We start from the raw sequence: 19,114 nt of genomic DNA, 5'->3' as shown, positions 1-19,114 counted from the left end.
GTTAAACTGAATAAAGTCTTCAGTCATCTTTTCCCTAAGATTTTCATTAAATTTATTCAAAAAAATTCTAGAAACTGAAGCTCTAAGAGATTATGGCTGCCAAAAGCTAAACTTTGATATGTTTTTTTTTTCCAGAAAGGAAGCAAATCTTTCTCACTTCCATAAATATCAATACATTTTCATATCATAAAACCAATTTTGTAGTCCCTTCTTTTCTATACAGGCAGATATAATGCAAGTCTACTACAGTCTATCAGATGATTTACATGAAGCAAAACTTGGATGCAACGTCCTTTCTCATTAGCAAAGGCTATCTGAAAGGAAACAACTCAGATTTAGGTTGTATTTTCAATCCTTCACTTCAGTAAATGCTAAAGGGGGGATATAAATAATAATGGTATCCCCAAAATGATACCTTTTAAAAATACGTTCCTTAGTCACTTTAGGATTTACAATGTTTTAGAGGAAGTGAGAATAGAGAAATCTACCTAAATCACATGTACCAAAAATTTTATTTTGCCCATAGATTATGGGTTAACTAAGGGTGAGAGTAGGGGTGACATGTTTCTGACATTTATTTTGTCTTATTTTGTCTTGACTGTGTTGAGACACCTCTCCTTCCCTATACTGTCTATCAACTGACCCTTAAAAATAGAAATTGGTAAAATGCTTATTTGACTTTACATTTAAGCAGATTTTAAACCTACTTGACAGATTTGATAGCATGAAAGACTTCAAGCATCTTCTCAACAATAAGCATTCTCAGGTTATCAAAGCGCTGAATGGCTTCACGAACAAACTCCAAGACATCAGCAGCTGCTGCTTCATTACTGTCACTGAGAAATTCCATTAACTAAAAGAAAAAAATGGATAACGATTACATATTTTCAGAAAGAAAATTATCTAAGGTTTAATAAGTAAATTAAACAAGTTTACAAAGAATATAAATAATACTTTTCAAATATACAACAAAATGTAAGTTGAGAGACAAGCACCATTATGTAAACAAAGTCATGATGGCTTTTCAGTTTATTACAAAACACATGATTGGGGCTTCCCTGGTGGCGCAGTGGTTGAGAGTCTGCCTGCTAATGCAGGGGACACGGGTTCGAGCCCTGGTCTGGGAGGATCCCACATGCCGCGGAGCGGCTGGGCCCGTGAGCCACAACTGCTGAGCCTGCGCGTCTGGAGCCTGTGCCCCGCAACGGGAGGGGCCACGACAGTGAGAGGCCCGCGCACCGCGATGAAGAGCGGTCCCTGCACCGCGATGAAGAGTGGCCCCCACTTGCCGTAACTAGAGAAAGCCCTCGCACGAACCGAAGACCCAACACAGCCAAAAATAAAGAAATAAATAAATAAAGTAGCTATAAAAAAAAAAAAAAAAAACACATGATAAAACAGAAGCTGGAAATCCACAATTCAAAATAAATTAACTGGACACATCTAAGTTGTAACTAAAAGTAAAATCATTTTAGAGAAAATTCAGAGCTCAAAGTCAAAATTTCAAATTACAATAACATACCTCATTTATCTGACAATGACAGAAAAGAAAATATTCTGGGTATGTTAATTTTTCCTCTAATTAAATCCTTCAACTTTAAGAGGTAAAATCCCACTGAATGATCTATACACACAGAATAATTTTACTTTAGGGAACTGTAACAAACATTAATTGCAATAATATGTGGAAGTATTTTTGTCACTATTTTTTTTTTTGTTTATTTTTTTGGTGAAGATGTAAGAGAAAGAAGTCGGAGTCCTTATCCTTTTGAGCTTAATAGTAAACATAAAGATCCCTTCTGACCATGAGATTATTGATTACAGACAGTTGAGATTTCCGGAGTTTAACTGTTAAATAACTAGAATTTCTTAATTTTTATTTTTAGAGAATTTCAAAATTAAGATCATTGGAATTACATACCACAGGAATAACATTTGCAGCCATATCTGGAAATCGGACGGAACAGGAATGCAATGTTCGCACAAGGAGTTGTCTGTATTTGTCAGTATCTTCATGCTCTGACACATTATTTGTTTTAATCACTTCCTTCTTAAGGACAATAACCAGCTACAGAACAAAGTAAAAATAAGTGAGAATGACATCATGTTTGGCTTGACGGCTTACAAAGTGCTGTCAAAGTTTTGTTTTACCTCTTCGACATTCCTAGAGGAGACAAGATCCAGTGCTAACTGCAGAGTTTTCTTGCGTACTTCTAAGTCTGGTGTGCTCAGTACTCTTAGGATGTCCATAACCAGATCCTGAAAAAGAACAAAAAAATCCAGAATTAACACCAGTATTTCTAGTCACAAGAAGAAAATCCTAACTGTAGAATAGAGGATTCTGTCCCTCATGACCTTAATTCTTTGATCTATAACAAAATCATTACTGGTGGAAAAACCAGATAATTTGAGTCGCCTGATATAAGGCAATATGAAGTATATAATATCACATATGATGCATTCACACTGAAAATGTTTACTCGTGACTCTATCAAGCTTTAGCTCAAACTTACAGTTTATAGGAAATACAAAAGTCAGAGGAACAAGCTAAATGCACAAAGAAAGTAACCAGACACATCCAGAAGGAGACCAGACATTTGGTCTGGTCTCTTGAACAAGTCAGTGTCATGAAAAAACGATACTGCTCAAATTAAGAGACTTAAGGAACCATACATCACAACCACATACATCACAACCAGATGTGATGTTTGGTCATGAACTGGAAAAACCAAACTAAAGGGCGTTTTAGGGACATCTGGGAAAACTGAATAATATTAAGAAATTATTAGCAATTTTGTTAAGTGTGATAATGTTATTTTGGCTCTGCAGGAAACCGTAATATTTTAAAGGAGCATAATTAAAAATCTATAGCAAGTAAGTATTTTTAAATACAGCAAAACAAAATGTTACTTCTTGAAAACTTCTTATTTTTAAAAATTTCTCTGATAAAAATGTTCTATAAATTTTAAGAATGAATGAACTGTATAACCTTCACTTACATCTGCCAGTTGTTAATATCTTGTTACATTTGCTTTGTCATACTCTCTCTACTCCTAAATGTTTTAGTGTATACTCAAGAATAAGAAAAATTTCTTATATAACCACCGTAAAATTCTCAGAGAACTTAACATTGATAACAATACTATTAACTAATAGAGTCTATATTCACATTTCTCCAACTGTCCCAATAATGTCCTTTATAGCAAATTTTTTGTTGTTATTCTGATCAGCATTGTTATTCAGGATCAGCATTGAATTTAGCTCTATTTGTACCATGGGGCTTTATTTTTATAACAATCATTCTCACAGATTAAATAGGTATGCTGATAATTTTCTAGAATTTAATCATCTTTTATTCTCAGTTGGTATAATTATTTTCCAAGAAATGTAAATTATATTAAAATTAAAACAAATATATCTCTACTGCTAAGAACACCAAGTGCAGTACAAATAGAAAAGACAAAAGGTAACATATTAATTCATGTTAGAAATGTTTTTTTATAACAAAGACAATACCCCAAAAGGCTATGGTGCTTCAAGAGTTTCACCTTAGTTGACCAAAATTTAAACTGCCCAATCTCCAAGCATTTAAGTTAACCAAGACAGTAAGTCTTAGGAATTATCTCAATTTGAAAAAAGATTTTATTGAGGATTTCTCTCTTTTACAAAATACTTACCTGTAGTACTCGTTCATGAGCAGGATGTTCTTTCAATTCTATCAATCGATCCAGAACTATGAGCTTTACATTGTTGTCACTCTCCTTAATAATTAAATCAATGTAACACTGAGCAGCAGCCTATATGAAAAAAGAAATATATTTTAAGAACACATTCACCTACCTTAAACACAGAATCTGAAAATAAGAAACAAATAAAGCCTCCAAGAAACCAAACTACATTTACCACTCCTGCACTAAAAGTTTATGCATTTTTCCCAGAGGAATGTGTCCATCTATTTCCCAAGTTCTAACAAATTTCACTATTTTTTCAAGGTTACAAAAAATCAGAAGCATCACAAATTAAAAGGATGAAAAGGGGCTGTTACAGGCAGAAACACTTGTTAACGGGCAAAAATTAAGGGCTGAACCTAAGGAACAAGGCAGAAAAAAGCTGACAGAGAATCCCAAATAGTTTAGCTATTGAGCATCTTTTAGTTTAGGTGCAAACTCTAACACACCTGCATTACAGTACAGAAAAATCAAGAATATAAAGATGGCCCTGAGTCATTAAAAGCAAAGGACAAAGGAGCAAACCTGAAAGAGCTCCCAATGACCAAAGCTGGAACAATTTGATCAACAAAATAAATAATAATATTGGATTATAATCCTCAGAATAAAATATCCATATTGATATAAAGAAAGAAAGAAGGAAAGGAGAGAGGTGGGGAGGGAAGAAAGGATGAAGGAGAAGGGACAGGTCCTCCTTGTGGAAGAACTCCAAATAATACATGTAGAATAAGGGTAATAGAAAATCACCATTAGAATATCATAGTAGTAACTGCTGTAGAAAAGATTCACTGATAGTTGCTAAAATTAGTTGGTGTAAGTCTGAAGAGAAATAGGATATTTGTACAGTTTCAAAGTATCTTCTCAAGATATTGATTGATTACAAAAGGAAAAATCATAACTCAACAGTGGAGAAATCTGGCAGACACCACCCTAACCAAATGATCAAGGTTAACATCACCAGTAAGACGATTTATCAGCATCATATACTCCTAGATATGATACACTGAGAATGGTGCATCACTTCTGTGGTATTTCCGCCCCCCAGCCCAGATGCATAACCTTAATCTGATTAGGAAGAAACACCAGACAAACCAAAATTAAGGGATATTTTACAAACAAACTGACCCAGTACTCTTCAAAAGTGTCAATGTCATGAAAAACAGGGAAGGGCTGAGGAACTGTCACAGACTGGAGGACGCTAACACATGATAACTAGATGTTACTTGGGATCCTAAACTGGATCCTGGGACAGAAAATGATCTTTAGTGGAGAAACTGGTGAAATCTGAATAAAGTCTATAGTTTAGCTAACAATATTGTTCCAATGGTAATTTCTTAGTTTTGACAACTATATAATTGTTATGCAAGACATGAACATTATGGGAAGCTGGGTGAAGGGTAATGGGAACTTTGTCCTAGTTTTGCAACTTTTCTCTAAGTCTAAAATTATTTCAAAATAAAAAGTTAAAAAGAATTTTTTTAAGTATTGGTGGCGAAAGCAGTAAATTCTCCTATTTATACAATCTGGCTTTCTAGAACACTTCATTCTATGAATATAGCAGGGGTTCTTCACATAGTCTTGATAGAGTAAACTAAAAAAGAGAAATATTTCATTGTTGAAAATATTCACTGGAACTTTTTTAGGGTCCGTCCTTTAGGATCCAGTATCCATTTTCCTAGATCTAGTTTTTAATGTGATTAAAGTATGGGGGGAGATCTTAAAATACCAGTATCATTCTCCAGAAACTAGAAATATTGCTATTCTCTCTCTGTCTCTCTTGCTCTCTCTCTATATACATGTGAAAGCAGAAAGAAAGAAAAGAAGGAAGGTCAGACTATGTAAGAAATCAAATAATTTTCTAATATTTGTAGTTATTTCTATGCCATGTAATGCCGTGTAACCACACAGTAAACTGCAATGTCACTAAATCATAAGTCATAAGATAGCATATCTATCATCTAATTGGCACCCCCCCCAAGAAAAAAAGCAGTACCTTGATTGCAGTAGGTGCACTAGAGAGTGTCACTAATGTTCCAGCGGCTTCATATTTTACAGCAGGGCTAGATGACTGTAGTAAGTTATAGATGCAGCGAATGAAACGAGCCCTTTCTGATGGATTAGCATGACAAACCTGGAGAAGAAAACATTTAGGTTTCAATCGACTGCAGGAACACTTGCTTTCAAATAGATTTTTTAAATAGATATCAGCTTACGGGATGCTAGTTTTCTTAATTTGAAAGCTAAGAATAGTCTTATAAGGACACCTGAAGATGTCGGCCAATGTCGGATGAGACTCTGTGACACAACACTGGTAATTTCAGAAAGAAATAGGTTTTACTTTAAATAATTGTTACAGCTACTCAATCCATTTATTCATTCAATAATACTTTATATTTCCACTCTTTCTATAAAGATTTTTAGATGGCTCATAATTAAAGATATGCATACTATACACAAGTGAAATAGAAAGAGAAAATGTAAAGTAACAAAGGAAGGACAACACATTAACTAAGCACACTAATATTGGTACTGTAATAGGTATTAAATTCGGTCCTACATTTTTATTCTGGATGTCATGTCAAAAAGGGAAACATACAGTCAGCTCTACCCACCACCAGAGCCTCCCATCAAGCCTCTTAGATAGCCTCAACCACCAGAGGGCAGACAACAGAAGCAAGAAAAACTACAATCCTGCAGCCTGTGGACCAAAAACCACAGTTACAGAAAGACAGAGAAGATGAAAAGGCAGAGGGCTATGTACCAGATGAAGGAACAAGAAAAAACCCCAGAAAAACAACTAAATGAAGTGGAGATAGGCAACCTTCCAGAAAAAGAATTCAGAATAATGATAGTGAAGATGATCCAGGACCTCGGAATAAGAATGGAGGCAAAGATTGAGAAGATGCAAGAAATGATTAACAAAGACCTAGAAGAATTAAAGAACAAACAAACAGAGATGACCAATACAATAACTGAAATGAAAACTACACTAGAAGGAATCAATAGCAGAATAACTGAGGCAGAAGAACGGATAAGTGACCTGGAAGACAGAATGGTGGAATTCACTGCTGCGGAACAGACTAAAGAAAAAAGAATAAAAAGAAATGAAGACAGCCTAAGAGACCTCTGGGACAACATTAAACGCAACAACATTCGCATTATAGGGGTCCCAGAAGGAGAAGAGAGAGAGAAAGGACCAGAGAAAATATTTGAAGAGATTATAATCGAAAACTTCCCTAACATGGGAAAGGAAATAGCCACCCAAGTCCAGGAAGCGCAGAGAGTCCCATACAGAATAAACCCAAGGAGAAACACGCCGAGACACATAGTAATCAAAGTGGCAAAAATTAAAGACAAAGAAAAATTATTGAAAGCAGCAAGGGAAAAACGACAAATAACATACAAGGGAACCCCCATAAGGTTAACAGCTGATTTCTCAGCAGAAACTCTGCAAGCCAGAAGGGAGTGGCATGAAATACTTAAAGTGATGAAAGGGAAGAACCTACAACCAAGATTACTCTACCCAGCAAGGATCTCATTTAGATTTGATGGAGAAATCAAAAGCTTTACAGACAAGCAAAAGCTAAGAGAATTCAGCACCACCAAACCAGCTCTACAACAAATGCTAAAGGAACTTCTCTAAGTGGGAAACACAAGAGAAGAAAAGGACCTACAAAAACAAACCCCAAACAATTAAGAAAATGGTCATAGGAACATACATATCGATAATTACCTTAAACGTGAATGGATTAAATGCCCCAACCAAAAGACATAGACTGGCTGAATGGATACAAAAACAAGACCCATATATATGCTGTCTACAAGAGACCCACTTCAGACCTAGGGACACATACAGACTGAAAGTGAGGGGATGGAAAAAGGTATTCCATGCAAATGGAAATCAAAAGAAAGCTGGAGTAGCTATACTCATATCAGATAAAATAGACTTTAAAATAAAGAATGTTACAAGAGAAAAGGAAGGACACTACATAATGATCCAGGGATCAATCCAAGAAGAAGATATAACAATTATAAATATATATGCACCCAACATAGGAGCACCTCAATACATAAGGCAACTGCTTACAGCTATAAAAGAGGAAATCGATAGTAACACAATAATAGTGGGGGACTTTAACACCTCACTTACACCAATGGACAGATCATCCAAAATGAAAATAAATAAGGAAACAGAAGCTTTAAATGACACAATAGACCAGATAGATTTAATTGATATATATAGGACATTCCATCCAAAAACGGCAGATTACACGTTCTTCTCAAGTGCACACGGAACATTCTCCAGGATAGATCACATCTTGGGTCACAAATCAAGCCTCAGTAAATTTAAGAAAATTGAAATCATATCAAGCATCTTTTCTGACCACAACGCTATGAGATTAGAAATGAATTACAGGGAAAAAAACGTAAAAAAGACAAACACATGGAGGCTAAACAATACGTTACTAAATAACCAAGAGATCACTGAAGAAATCAAAGAGGAAATCAAAAAATACCTAGAGACAAATGACAATGAAAACACGACGACCCAAAACCTATGGGATGCAGCAAAAGCGGTTCTAAGAGGGAAGTTTATAGCTATACAAGCCTACCTAAAGAAACAAGAAAAATCTCAAGTAAACAATCTAGCTTTACACCTAAAGAAACTAGAGAAAGAAGAACAAACAAAACCCAAAGTTAGCAGAAGGAAAGAAATCATAAAGATCAGAGCAGAAATAAATGAAATAGAAACAAAGAAAACAATAGCAAAGATCAATAAAACTAAAAGTTGGTTCTTTGAGAAGATAAACAAAATTGATAAGCCATTAGCCAGACTCATCAAGAAAAAGAGGGAGAGGACTCAAATCAATAAAATCAGAAATGAAAAAGGAGAAGTTACAACAGACACCGCAGAAATACAAAACATCCTAAGAGACTACTACAAGCAACTTTATGCCAATAAAATGGACAACCTGGAAGAAATGGACAAATTCTTAGAAAGGTATAACCTTCCAAGACTGAATCAGGAAGAAACAGAAAATATCAACAGACCAATCACAAGTAATGAAATTGAAACTGTGATTAAAAATCTTCCAACAAACAAAAGTCCAGGACCAGATGGCTTCACAGGTGAATTCTATCAAACATTTAGAGAAGAGCTAACACCCATCCTTCTCAAACTCTTCCAAAAAATTGCAGAGGAAGGAACTCTCCCAAACTCATTCTATGAGGCCACCATCACCCTGATACCAAAACCAGACAAAGACACTACAAAAAAAGAAAATTACAGACCAATATCACTGATGAATATAGATGCAAAAATCCTCAACAAAATACTAGCAAACAGAATCCAACAACACATTAAAAGGATCATACACCACGATCAAGTGGGATTTATCCCAGGGATGCAAGGATTCTTCAATATACGCAAATCAATCAATGTGATACACAATATTAACAAATTGAAGAATAAAAACCATATGATCATCTCAATAGATGCAGAAAAAGCTTTTGACAAAATTCAACACCCATTTATGATAAAAACTCTCCAGAAAGTGGGCATAGAGGGAACCTACCTCAACATAATAAAGGCCATATATGACAAACCCACAGCAAACATCATTCTCAATGGTGAAAAACTGAAAGCATTTCCTCTAAGATCAGGAACGAGACAAGGATGTCCACTCTCACCACTATTATTCAACATAGTTCTGGAAGTCCTAGCCACGGCAATCAGAGAAGAAAAAGAAATAAAAGGAATACAAATTGGAAAAGAAGAAGTAAAACTGTCACTGTTTGCCGATGACATGATACTATACATAGAGAATCCTAAAACTGCCACCAGAAAACTGCTAGAGCTAATTAATGAATATGGTAAAGTTGCAGGTTACAAAATTAATGCACAGAAATCTCTTGCATTCCTATACACTAATGATGAAAAATCTGAAAGAGAAATTATGGAAACACTCCCATTTACCATTGCAACAAAAAGAATAAAATACCTAGGAATAAACCTACCTAGGGAGACAAAAGACCTGTATGCAGAAAACTATAAGACACTGATGAAAGAAATTAAAGATGATACCAACAGATGGAGAGATATACCATGTTCTTGGATTGGAAGAATCAACATTGTGAAAATGAGTATACTACCCAAAGCAATCTACAGATTCAATGCAATCCCTATCAAATTACCAATGGCATTTTTTACGGAGCTAGAACAAATCATCTTAAAATTTGTATGGAGACACAAAAGACCCCGAATAGCCAAAGCAGTCTTGAGGCAAAAAAATGGAGCTGGAGGAATCAGACTCCCTGACTTCAGACTATACTACAAAGCTACAGTAATCAAGACAATATGGTACTGGCACAAAAACAGAAACATAGATCAATGGAACAAGATAGAAAGCCCAGAGATTAACCCACGCACCTATGGTCAACTAATCTATGACAAAGGAGGCAAAGATATACAATGGAGAAAAGACAGTCTCTTCAATAAGTGGTGCTGGGAAAACTGGACAGCCACATGTAAAAGAATGAAATTAGAATACTCCCTAACACCATACACAAAAATAAACTCAAAATGGATTAGAGACCTAAATATAAGACTGGACACTATAAAACTCTTAGAGGAAAACATAGGAAGAACACTCTTTGACATAAATCACAGCAAGATCTTTTTTGATCCACCTCCTAGAGTAATGGAAATAAAAACAAAAATAAACAAGTGGGACCTAATGAAACTTCAAAGCTTTTGCACAGCAAAGGAAACCATAAACAAGACGAAAAGACAACCCTCAGAATGGGAGAAAATATTTGCAAATGAATCAACGGACAAAGGATTAATCTCCAAAATATATAAACAGCTCATTCAGCTCAATATCAAAGAAACAAACACCCCAATCCAAAAATGGGCAGAAGACCTAAATAGACATTTCTCCAAAGAAGACATACAGATGGCCACGAAGCACATGAAAAGATGCTCAACATCACTAATTATTAGAGAAATGCAAATCAAAACTACAATGAGGTATCACCTCACTCCTGTTAGAATGGGCATCATCAGAAAATCTACAAACAACAAATGCTGGAGAGGGTGTGGAGAAAAGGGAACCCTCTTGCACTGTTGGTGGGAATGTAAATTGATACAGCCACTATGGAGAACAATATGGAGGTTCCTTAAAAAACTAAAAATAGAATTACCATATGACCCAGCAATCCCACTACTGGGCATATACCCAGAGAAAACCGTAATTCAAAAAGACACGTGCACCCGAATGTTCATTGCAGCACTATTTACAATAGCCAGGTCATGGAAGCAACCTAAATGCCCATCAACAGACGAATGGATAAAGAAGTTGTGGTACATATATACGATGGAATATTATTCAGCCATAAAAAGGAATGAAATTGAGTCATTTGTTGAGACGTGGATGGATCTAGAGACTGTCATACAGAGTGAAGTAAGTCAGAAAGAGAAAAACAAATATCGTATGTTAATGCATGTATGTGGAACGTAGAAAAATGGTACAGATGAGCCAGTTTGCAGGGCAGAAGTTGAGACACAGATGTAGAGAATGGACATATGGACACCAAGGGGGGAAAACTGCGATGAGGTGGGGATGGTGATGTGCTGAATTGGGCGATTGGGATTGACATGTATACACTGATGTGTATAAAACTGATGCCTAATAAGAACCTGCAGTATAAAAAAAACAAACAAAACAACTAATACTAAACTTTCATTGGGTTATTTGTATGGAAATATGTTAATATAAATGTTTCAGACATTACATGAAATTTCTAAAAATCTTATATTTGTATTTGTATGGAAATATGTATGGAAATAGGTTAATATAAATGTTTCAGACATTACATGAAATTTCTAAAAATCTTATATTTGTATTTGTATGGAAATATGTATGGAAATATGTTAATATAAATGTTTCAGACATTACATGAAATTTCTAAAAATCTTATATTTGTATTTGTATGGAAATATGTATTGAAATATGTTAATATAAATGTTTCAGACATTAAAAAAAAAAAAAAAAAAGGGAAACATGATGGATTATATAAATCTCAACAGCTGATAAAAGAAAAATACCAATTCTTAAATAAAGCAAGAAAGATAATCTCTTTTTCAAGTACTACTACTTATTATTTGGGGCCATATTCGATGTTGGGAAGACAACTATAATTTTCTATCCCGTTCTAAATGCATCTTAATACCTTTACCTGTGAAGCAAATATTCCTTACTTTTTCTCTTTTGAAGTCAGTATTTATGTTAGATTTTCCTAAAATGTATACAGTCAAATCTCCATTACTCCAACATGACTCAAAACTTCTTCCCTCTTACTATAACCTGGACCCTACCAGACAAAGAAGTCACTGGATAGCAGAGAATCCCTATTTTTGAGACTCTCAGTGGCATCCCTAAACCATACACATGAATTATATTTATATATATTACACATATTATATTTATATATTTATAGTTCTGGTTTCATCTTAAATGCCAGTTCCAAATGACTGGGTACCCTGTGTTGAAAGGGGCCTCTTTCCTGCAGAAGCAAAGAGGCTGTAATGAGTGAGAGTGTCTGCTAGGGGTATTCTGTCCATGCCATCCTATTCAATAAAAGTCATTCCTAACAAATATTTTTGTTGGCCTCCAATGGTATCAATAGCAAAACTGGATGTTATTGCATCTTTTATTTTCTCAGAACGTTAAGATGCAATCAATTCTTTCGAAGGATATATCAAATTAAAATGTTGCCAATAAAGTACTTCATTTTAAAATCCAAATCTCTAATCTAGTTTTAAACTTTCTGTGAGTCAATGGCTTACAATGTCATATTAACATATTTAAAGTCTTTCTATTCTCTTTTACAAACAGGAACACAAAAATTCTTAAGACTTTTTTTTGGTTTGTTTTTAGATTTCCAAAGTAGTCTTGTGTGGGGACTGCCCTGGTGGTCCAGTGGGTAAGACTCCATGTTCCCAGTGCAGGGGGCCCAGGTTCGATCCCTGGTCAGGGAACTAGATCCCACGTGCATGCCGCAACTAAGAGTCCACATGCAGCAACTAAGAAGTCCCCATGCCACAACTAAGAGTCCACATGCCGCAACTAAGAGAGTCCACATGCTGCAACTAAGACGTCCGTGTGCCGCAACTAAGAAGTCCGTGTGCCCCAACTAAAGATCCCACATGCTGCAACTAAGACCTGGTGCAGCCAAAAAAAAAAATTAGTCTGGTGTGTATTCAAGAAAAGATCTTGACTTTTATTTCAAAGCCTAATTCATAATCTATTCAGTGACTTAGCAGTACACAACAATTTCTTCGCAGCTGTATTGGGTCAAACCATGAGTTTTCATAGAATTCTTTATGGAGGTTTAGAAAGAATGGAAGTATTTGGAAAATATGATAAAACAAAGGGGGTGGGGAAGACTTTTAGGCCATGATATAAAATATTTCTACTGTTAAAACATATTATCCTAGCAATTAAGCAGCATCCCAGAGACTACTTAACCTTATCTCAAACTCTTAATTTTGCCCATTAAGGATTAGTCTTACCTTATAAATTAGTTCCACAATAACCAACTGAAGAATGTCTCCAAATGTCTGAACTTGATCAATACAAGTACTTAGGTAATCCAAAGCTCGATCCTGAAAAAATAACAATATATTTATCAAACTCAACCTCATTCAATAAAAGGACTTAATGAACTTTAAAAAATATATACAACTAAATCTAAAACAAATGAGGAAATGAGGGCAAAGGAAAATTAATTGAAGGAAAAAAATGAAGGTTAACACATAATGTAAAAGTCAAATCTATTTTCTAGAAATGGGCCACAAATCTAGGGTCTGAATTTTCTAGCAGCTAAACCAAGTAGAAAGACATTATGTATTACATGATTCAGGGTATCCACACAATCAAAACAAACCAACTGCTTATGAGCACAGTTACTCCTATTTCTGAGACCCAAAAGAAAAATCTTATTCTCACACACTGAACACTGTGATATAGAGAACTATGACCTCAACAATAGCTCTACAGTAAAAGTATCAACAAGTTTTATTGAACTATTTCTGATTATGTCCCTTCATGCAGGTAAACAGCATAACAGCAATAACACAGGTCAATAAAACCAACTTTAGAGAACGACAAACATTGTGGCCCAAATAAGCAGCTTTCTTATAATCTCGTTTACAAAGATAAAATGATAGCATCTAGATTTCAGAGGAATGGATAGATTCCATACTTTCCAGTCTTCATGCATATTTTGATAATAAATACTGGATGGTACAAATTCCGAGATTAGATGCCACCAAGGTATGCAGAGTCACTGCTAACCAGCAGAAGAATAAACTTTAATCACCAGCGAAGCTGGATGTACAGCTGACATTTACTTACGAAGTTTGAAAAGCCTAATAAAGACATATCTACACTGAAGTCCACCCTCTTTTGAAGCTATGGCTCACGGACCCTATAAAAAGCTACTATTTTTCTCCGTTAAACAATTTTAGATCTATACTAAAAGAAGAAAAAATAAAGCCCCAAAACAGAGTGCCACAGCACATGCCATAATAATTTCAGTCTGGAAGAACTGTAAAGTGGCTGCTATTAAAAGCTTCTCTGATGTTTACTTTAAAAAAAAAGAGTATATACTTAAGCAATATTCCACAGAAGGAATTTTTTTAAATTCTATTTTTATATAAATTAAGTTAAAAAATCTAAAAAAGTCAAAATATACAAATCACATGTACTATAAACAAAATTATTGACTAAAAACTTAATTAGGCCTCTGAAATATCTTTAATTCTCATTTAAATACAGTCATAAAAGTATTTTTTAAAAAGTACTTCACCTGATCTGCATGAATAAGCATCATAAATGCATTTCTTTTGCAACTTGCATCCTTCTCATTCACCAGAAAATCATGTATCAGTTCAGGAGCATCAGGTATAAGATGTTCAAAATTTCTTGAAATAAAACAGGTAATATCCATATTTAATAAAAATCTACTTTGTTATTTTAGTAACTCTCTGGACACTACCAAAATTAACCTTTATCAAACCTTATAACACTATCAATTTTTTTGCTTTTCAAAACTTCAAATCAATTAGAAAATTTTGAGTATGAATCAGAAGCTTACATCTTCATCTATTAAGTTATCAAATTATATGTTTTCTAATTCAGTACAGAAAAAGCTGATTTATCCAACATGCTATCAACCGAATAGCTCTAACAATTCTCTTTCATATACTCTAGGGATATAATGTTGATGCTCATAATGACAACCTCAAGGTACTGAAAGATCCTTCATTAAGAATTATTAGAGAAAAAAAGTCCCTTGAATTTTATTAATTATGCACTGTATTTATTTACTTATTTACTTACTCCTTTTTTTGAAAATTTAAACTGTTTGCAGTATACAAAACAATGAACACCAGCTTAATAAAAATGGTCACCTAGCTTTAACAATGATTAATTCATAGTCATTTTTGTTTCACCTACATCTCTAATTACTTCCTCTCCTTCCATATTATTCTTAAGCAAATCCCACACCATGTTAACACTTCTTCTGTAAATATATCAGCATGCTTCTCTAAAATTAAGGACTCTTTCTTTTTTAAACTAATATTAATATCATTATCATATCTTAAAAACTGTAACAATTCCTTACTATCATCATATAGAAAGTGTTCAAATTTCCAACTGTCATGTCATGATTTTTGTGTGTATATTGTAGTTTAAATTCTGAAATTTGTGTAGTCTGTATGGTAACTTTCAAAGAACTCTACATTATTAACCAGAATACCACTTTTCCTAACAGACAACAAAATCTAATGTAACAGTAAAAGAACTGTGAAATTACTTAACAATCAACTATTAAAGTACAAAGACATTTATATAAATTACATTCTAATTCTAAATAAATTGACACCAGTGACTATAAAAACCAAGCATTCCAGCCTCATCTAACTCATTCTTTTAAAGTCCAAACTTTAAAACTGCCTTTTTAGAATGGCTTTTAAAGTCCAAAATCTTCAGCTTTCTAAGGACAGCAATCAGCTGAGAATTGCAACCCTTCCTATTAAAAAAAGTTCCCTCCTTAAGGCTTCTAAGTGTAAAAAGACTCACATTCCACAAAAAGAGAATTCTAAAATAAGGTCAAAATCTCAAAGCTATGGGCTAAGCAAGTTAATAAATTAATTAATTGGGCTGGAGTACTAAAATTGAGAATGACAGGTAGTGTCATAAACTGGAAAGTGCACAACCTGTTTAAAGGGGGCCATATTCACTTTCAGCAAATTGTCATTATGCAGAAACCAGGACCCAGTGTGGCCAGATCTTTCAACTTTTCAACGTTAACAACTTAATGATAATAAAGAAAAAATGTTCAGGCTAATCAAAACATATTTGCAAGCTACATACAATCTGCAAGGAACCACTTTGTAACTTCCAGTCTGAAAGACTGAACAGTCCTCACAGAACTAAGCCAAAGGAAGACCTTTATTTACCTATAGATAGTATAGATGGCCAAAACAGCATTTCTTCTAACATAGCTGTGTCGATGCTCCAAACAAGCACGGATAGCTGGCATTAAAGGTTCCAGCAATTCTGCCTCTTTCAATTTGCAAAGAAAACGAAGAGTAGATCCTCGAATAAATTCATTAGGATGTTGAAGGTCCTGATATAAAATTTTATATATGAAATGTTGAGTCCCAACATTTTACAAAAAACCCACAATTTTTAAATACAAAATTTTCCAATAAAAAAGTCAGAAAGTAGGTTTGAGGAAAAAGACCTAGATTATTACACAATTTCCATCACATTCCTGTTGATTAAAGCAAGTTTTACTTATCACATCAATGTCTTATATTCTGTGTGTCATTGTTTTTTTATTAGTAACATATAAAATGCATGGGAAGTGTCTGAAAAAAGTAACAATAAAACTTTTCACAGTAACTTTTTACAACTTCAGTTCCAAATATCTACAACCTACATCTTACCCAAGATTTAATTTTAAAAATTAAAACAAAGCCCATTCCACCAACTTTACAATTATTTAAAAGTCAAAGCAGTATTTGGAAATAATCATGGTTTGGTTTACCTTTCTATATGCATCACATACAAGGATCATTTCATGTAAAAGTCTCCCATCTGGAGTTGTTTTAGGAACAATTTCCCAAAATACCAGAAGTAATTTTTTGATGGTGTGATCCTGAAGAGGTAGCACAAAGCGAATGATAGTCATCAGAAGTCCAGGAAGCTTTTCACCATTTAGAATCATAATGATTACTTTCTTCAAAGCTTCAGTCTTTGACTTCACATCTCCTTTTTCTTATTCAAAAATTCCAAAAAAAAAAAAAAAAGCACAATTATTTCAAAAGAAAATTTCTCAGATAATTTTAAAAGCAATTAACAAAATAAAACATTTTCTCACATTATCAGTGGCAATGGTAACAAAGGTACTAACCCAAGTGACAAGGGTTTTCCACCTGGCTTTGACAAAAACAAGCTGTACGACTTTATACAAGTCATTCATCTCTGAACCTCATGATTCTTTACACATAGTATAAAGGCACTGGATTAGATCTTTGGTCCCAAACCAATGGAGTTAATGCAGAAGCCATGAATCTACAGGTGCACTAAATAATGTATATCTCAAACACACATGTAGCTGTTTTTCAAAATTTAAACAGATGCTGTTATGTGCTTCTTGAATTCAAAGTAGCTTTTAGTCAGTGTGTATTTTCTAAACCAAAGTTACAACCACTATTACGGGGGTGGGGGTGGGGATCAGTGACATGTTTTCAAAATTAGGAAAAACCTCAAACTCAAAAAGGTTGGGAATTAATAGACCAGATTAATTCCAAAATCCCATCGTATTTCTACAGGCTACAAAACTTTAGAATCTTTCTTAAGAAATTACCTAAAAAATTGGAGGAAAATTAAAATGTACTGGATTAGTAACCATTATTTACAATAAAGGATGATGTATTTAAGATAAAATGCTAGTTTACTGTTACTTAACCTAAAAATATTTGCTATATGTTATGCAAAACAATCTATAATTTCACATCGTTATTACTGCATACTGAAGAATTTATGGTAAAAATCTTTTGGATCCAAAATTCGAAGATAGAAATATGAGACAAGCACACTCTACTACAATTGTTTAAATCATGACAATAACAAATATCTGGGAGAGGGAAGGAGGAAGAGGGATGATAAAAGTCTTTAATAATCAAGAGGAAAAGAAGAGAACTAGAAGTAAATTTTCAACAGAACATATGTGGCTATTAAAATAGTTCCTGTTGTTGCCAAAGAGACAGAGACTGTGAATGACTAACTGGTAGAGTTATAGGAAGGATTTAAGGTTCAGAAGAATCGTACTAGGTAAATCAAAAGTTCTTTCTAGCCCCCAAAAGCTATATATCTATTACCAACTTGGTATGATATCTTAACATGTTGAATAGAGAATATCCTCAGGTATTTGGACTGAGAACACAGTGAGGGTTACTGCCAAACTTATCCCATAAGGGTCAGTAGTTTTGTTTAAAACAGACTAACTTCTCATGCATCTTTCCATGCTTCAGAGTATTACAGCTCCTGCCACACATGAAAAAAAATTGTGTGCCGTATCAAATCAAGAAATGAACTAATGTAAAAGGATGAATAAGTATCAACCTGGGCAAACCTTCAGTTTTTAAGTCATGAGGATGACAAAAACAGCATCAGGAGAGAGGACAGTACTACAAAACTACAAAATAAGACAGATAGGCAAAGTTCTAAGTGGCTAAAGTTGTATTCACTGAGTCTAAACAGGTTTTCCTCTCTTTGTCCCAAAACTTCCTTTATGAATATAAAAAAAAAATTTTTTTTTACCTAATCTGTTTGATCACGTAAAGGACACAAAGTCCACAAGACAACACCCTATCACTATAATGCTGATGGCTTCTTTTGTTCCAGTTTTAGGCTACTTTTCATGAATTAGCAAATCCAAAAAGTTTAGCAGGATAAAAATCCACTTGTAACTAAAGGTTAAAAAGTTTTAAAAGTAAGTTTATTAAGCAAACTTGTAAAAAGTCAACACCATTTATTTCAAGTTCCCCTAACCCCAATTTCCATTTATTCTAACAATTCAAATTGAGGTGAAGAATGCTTCTTTCCACATACTCAAAATTTTCAGAACTTCTTTTCCTGTGTGAACACTATCAAAAACATAGAAATTTTCAAATATCAATTCAATTCACCAAAATATACTCCAGGGAATGTATAGTCATCAGGGCTCACATCCAGTGATTAAAGGTAAAGGGTAGTTAAAGCAACTCACTATTTCACCAAACAAAAGTATTTAATTGGAAGCTACTC

The 19,114-nt window shown here is 34.1% G+C and overlaps 1 protein-coding gene across 2 annotated transcripts in view; it reads right to left on the bottom strand.

Annotated features, from left to right (window-relative positions):
- Positions 1-19,114, bottom strand: part of COPB1 (COPI coat complex subunit beta 1) — a 37,535-nt gene that overhangs the window by 16,217 nt on the left and 2,204 nt on the right. For both annotated transcript variants that reach the window (XM_057553320.1, XM_057553321.1), the window contains exons 3-11: positions 16,851-17,080; positions 16,258-16,427; positions 14,601-14,715; positions 13,303-13,395; positions 5,722-5,859; positions 3,678-3,797; positions 2,152-2,259; positions 1,922-2,068; positions 708-853 (exon numbers count right to left, since the gene is read on the bottom strand). In XM_057553320.1, coding sequence (XP_057409303.1) covers positions 708-853; positions 1,922-2,068; positions 2,152-2,259; positions 3,678-3,797; positions 5,722-5,859; positions 13,303-13,395; positions 14,601-14,715; positions 16,258-16,427; positions 16,851-17,080 — 1,267 coding nt within the window. The remainder of the gene's footprint in view (positions 1-707; positions 854-1,921; positions 2,069-2,151; positions 2,260-3,677; positions 3,798-5,721; positions 5,860-13,302; positions 13,396-14,600; positions 14,716-16,257; positions 16,428-16,850; positions 17,081-19,114) is intronic.

Source organism: Balaenoptera acutorostrata, chromosome 9 (genome assembly GCF_949987535.1).
Source record: "Balaenoptera acutorostrata chromosome 9, mBalAcu1.1, whole genome shotgun sequence".
In the NCBI taxonomy this organism is placed as follows: domain Eukaryota; kingdom Metazoa; phylum Chordata; class Mammalia; order Artiodactyla; family Balaenopteridae; genus Balaenoptera; species Balaenoptera acutorostrata.
This window is presented reverse-complemented; position numbering and strand designations above follow the sequence as displayed.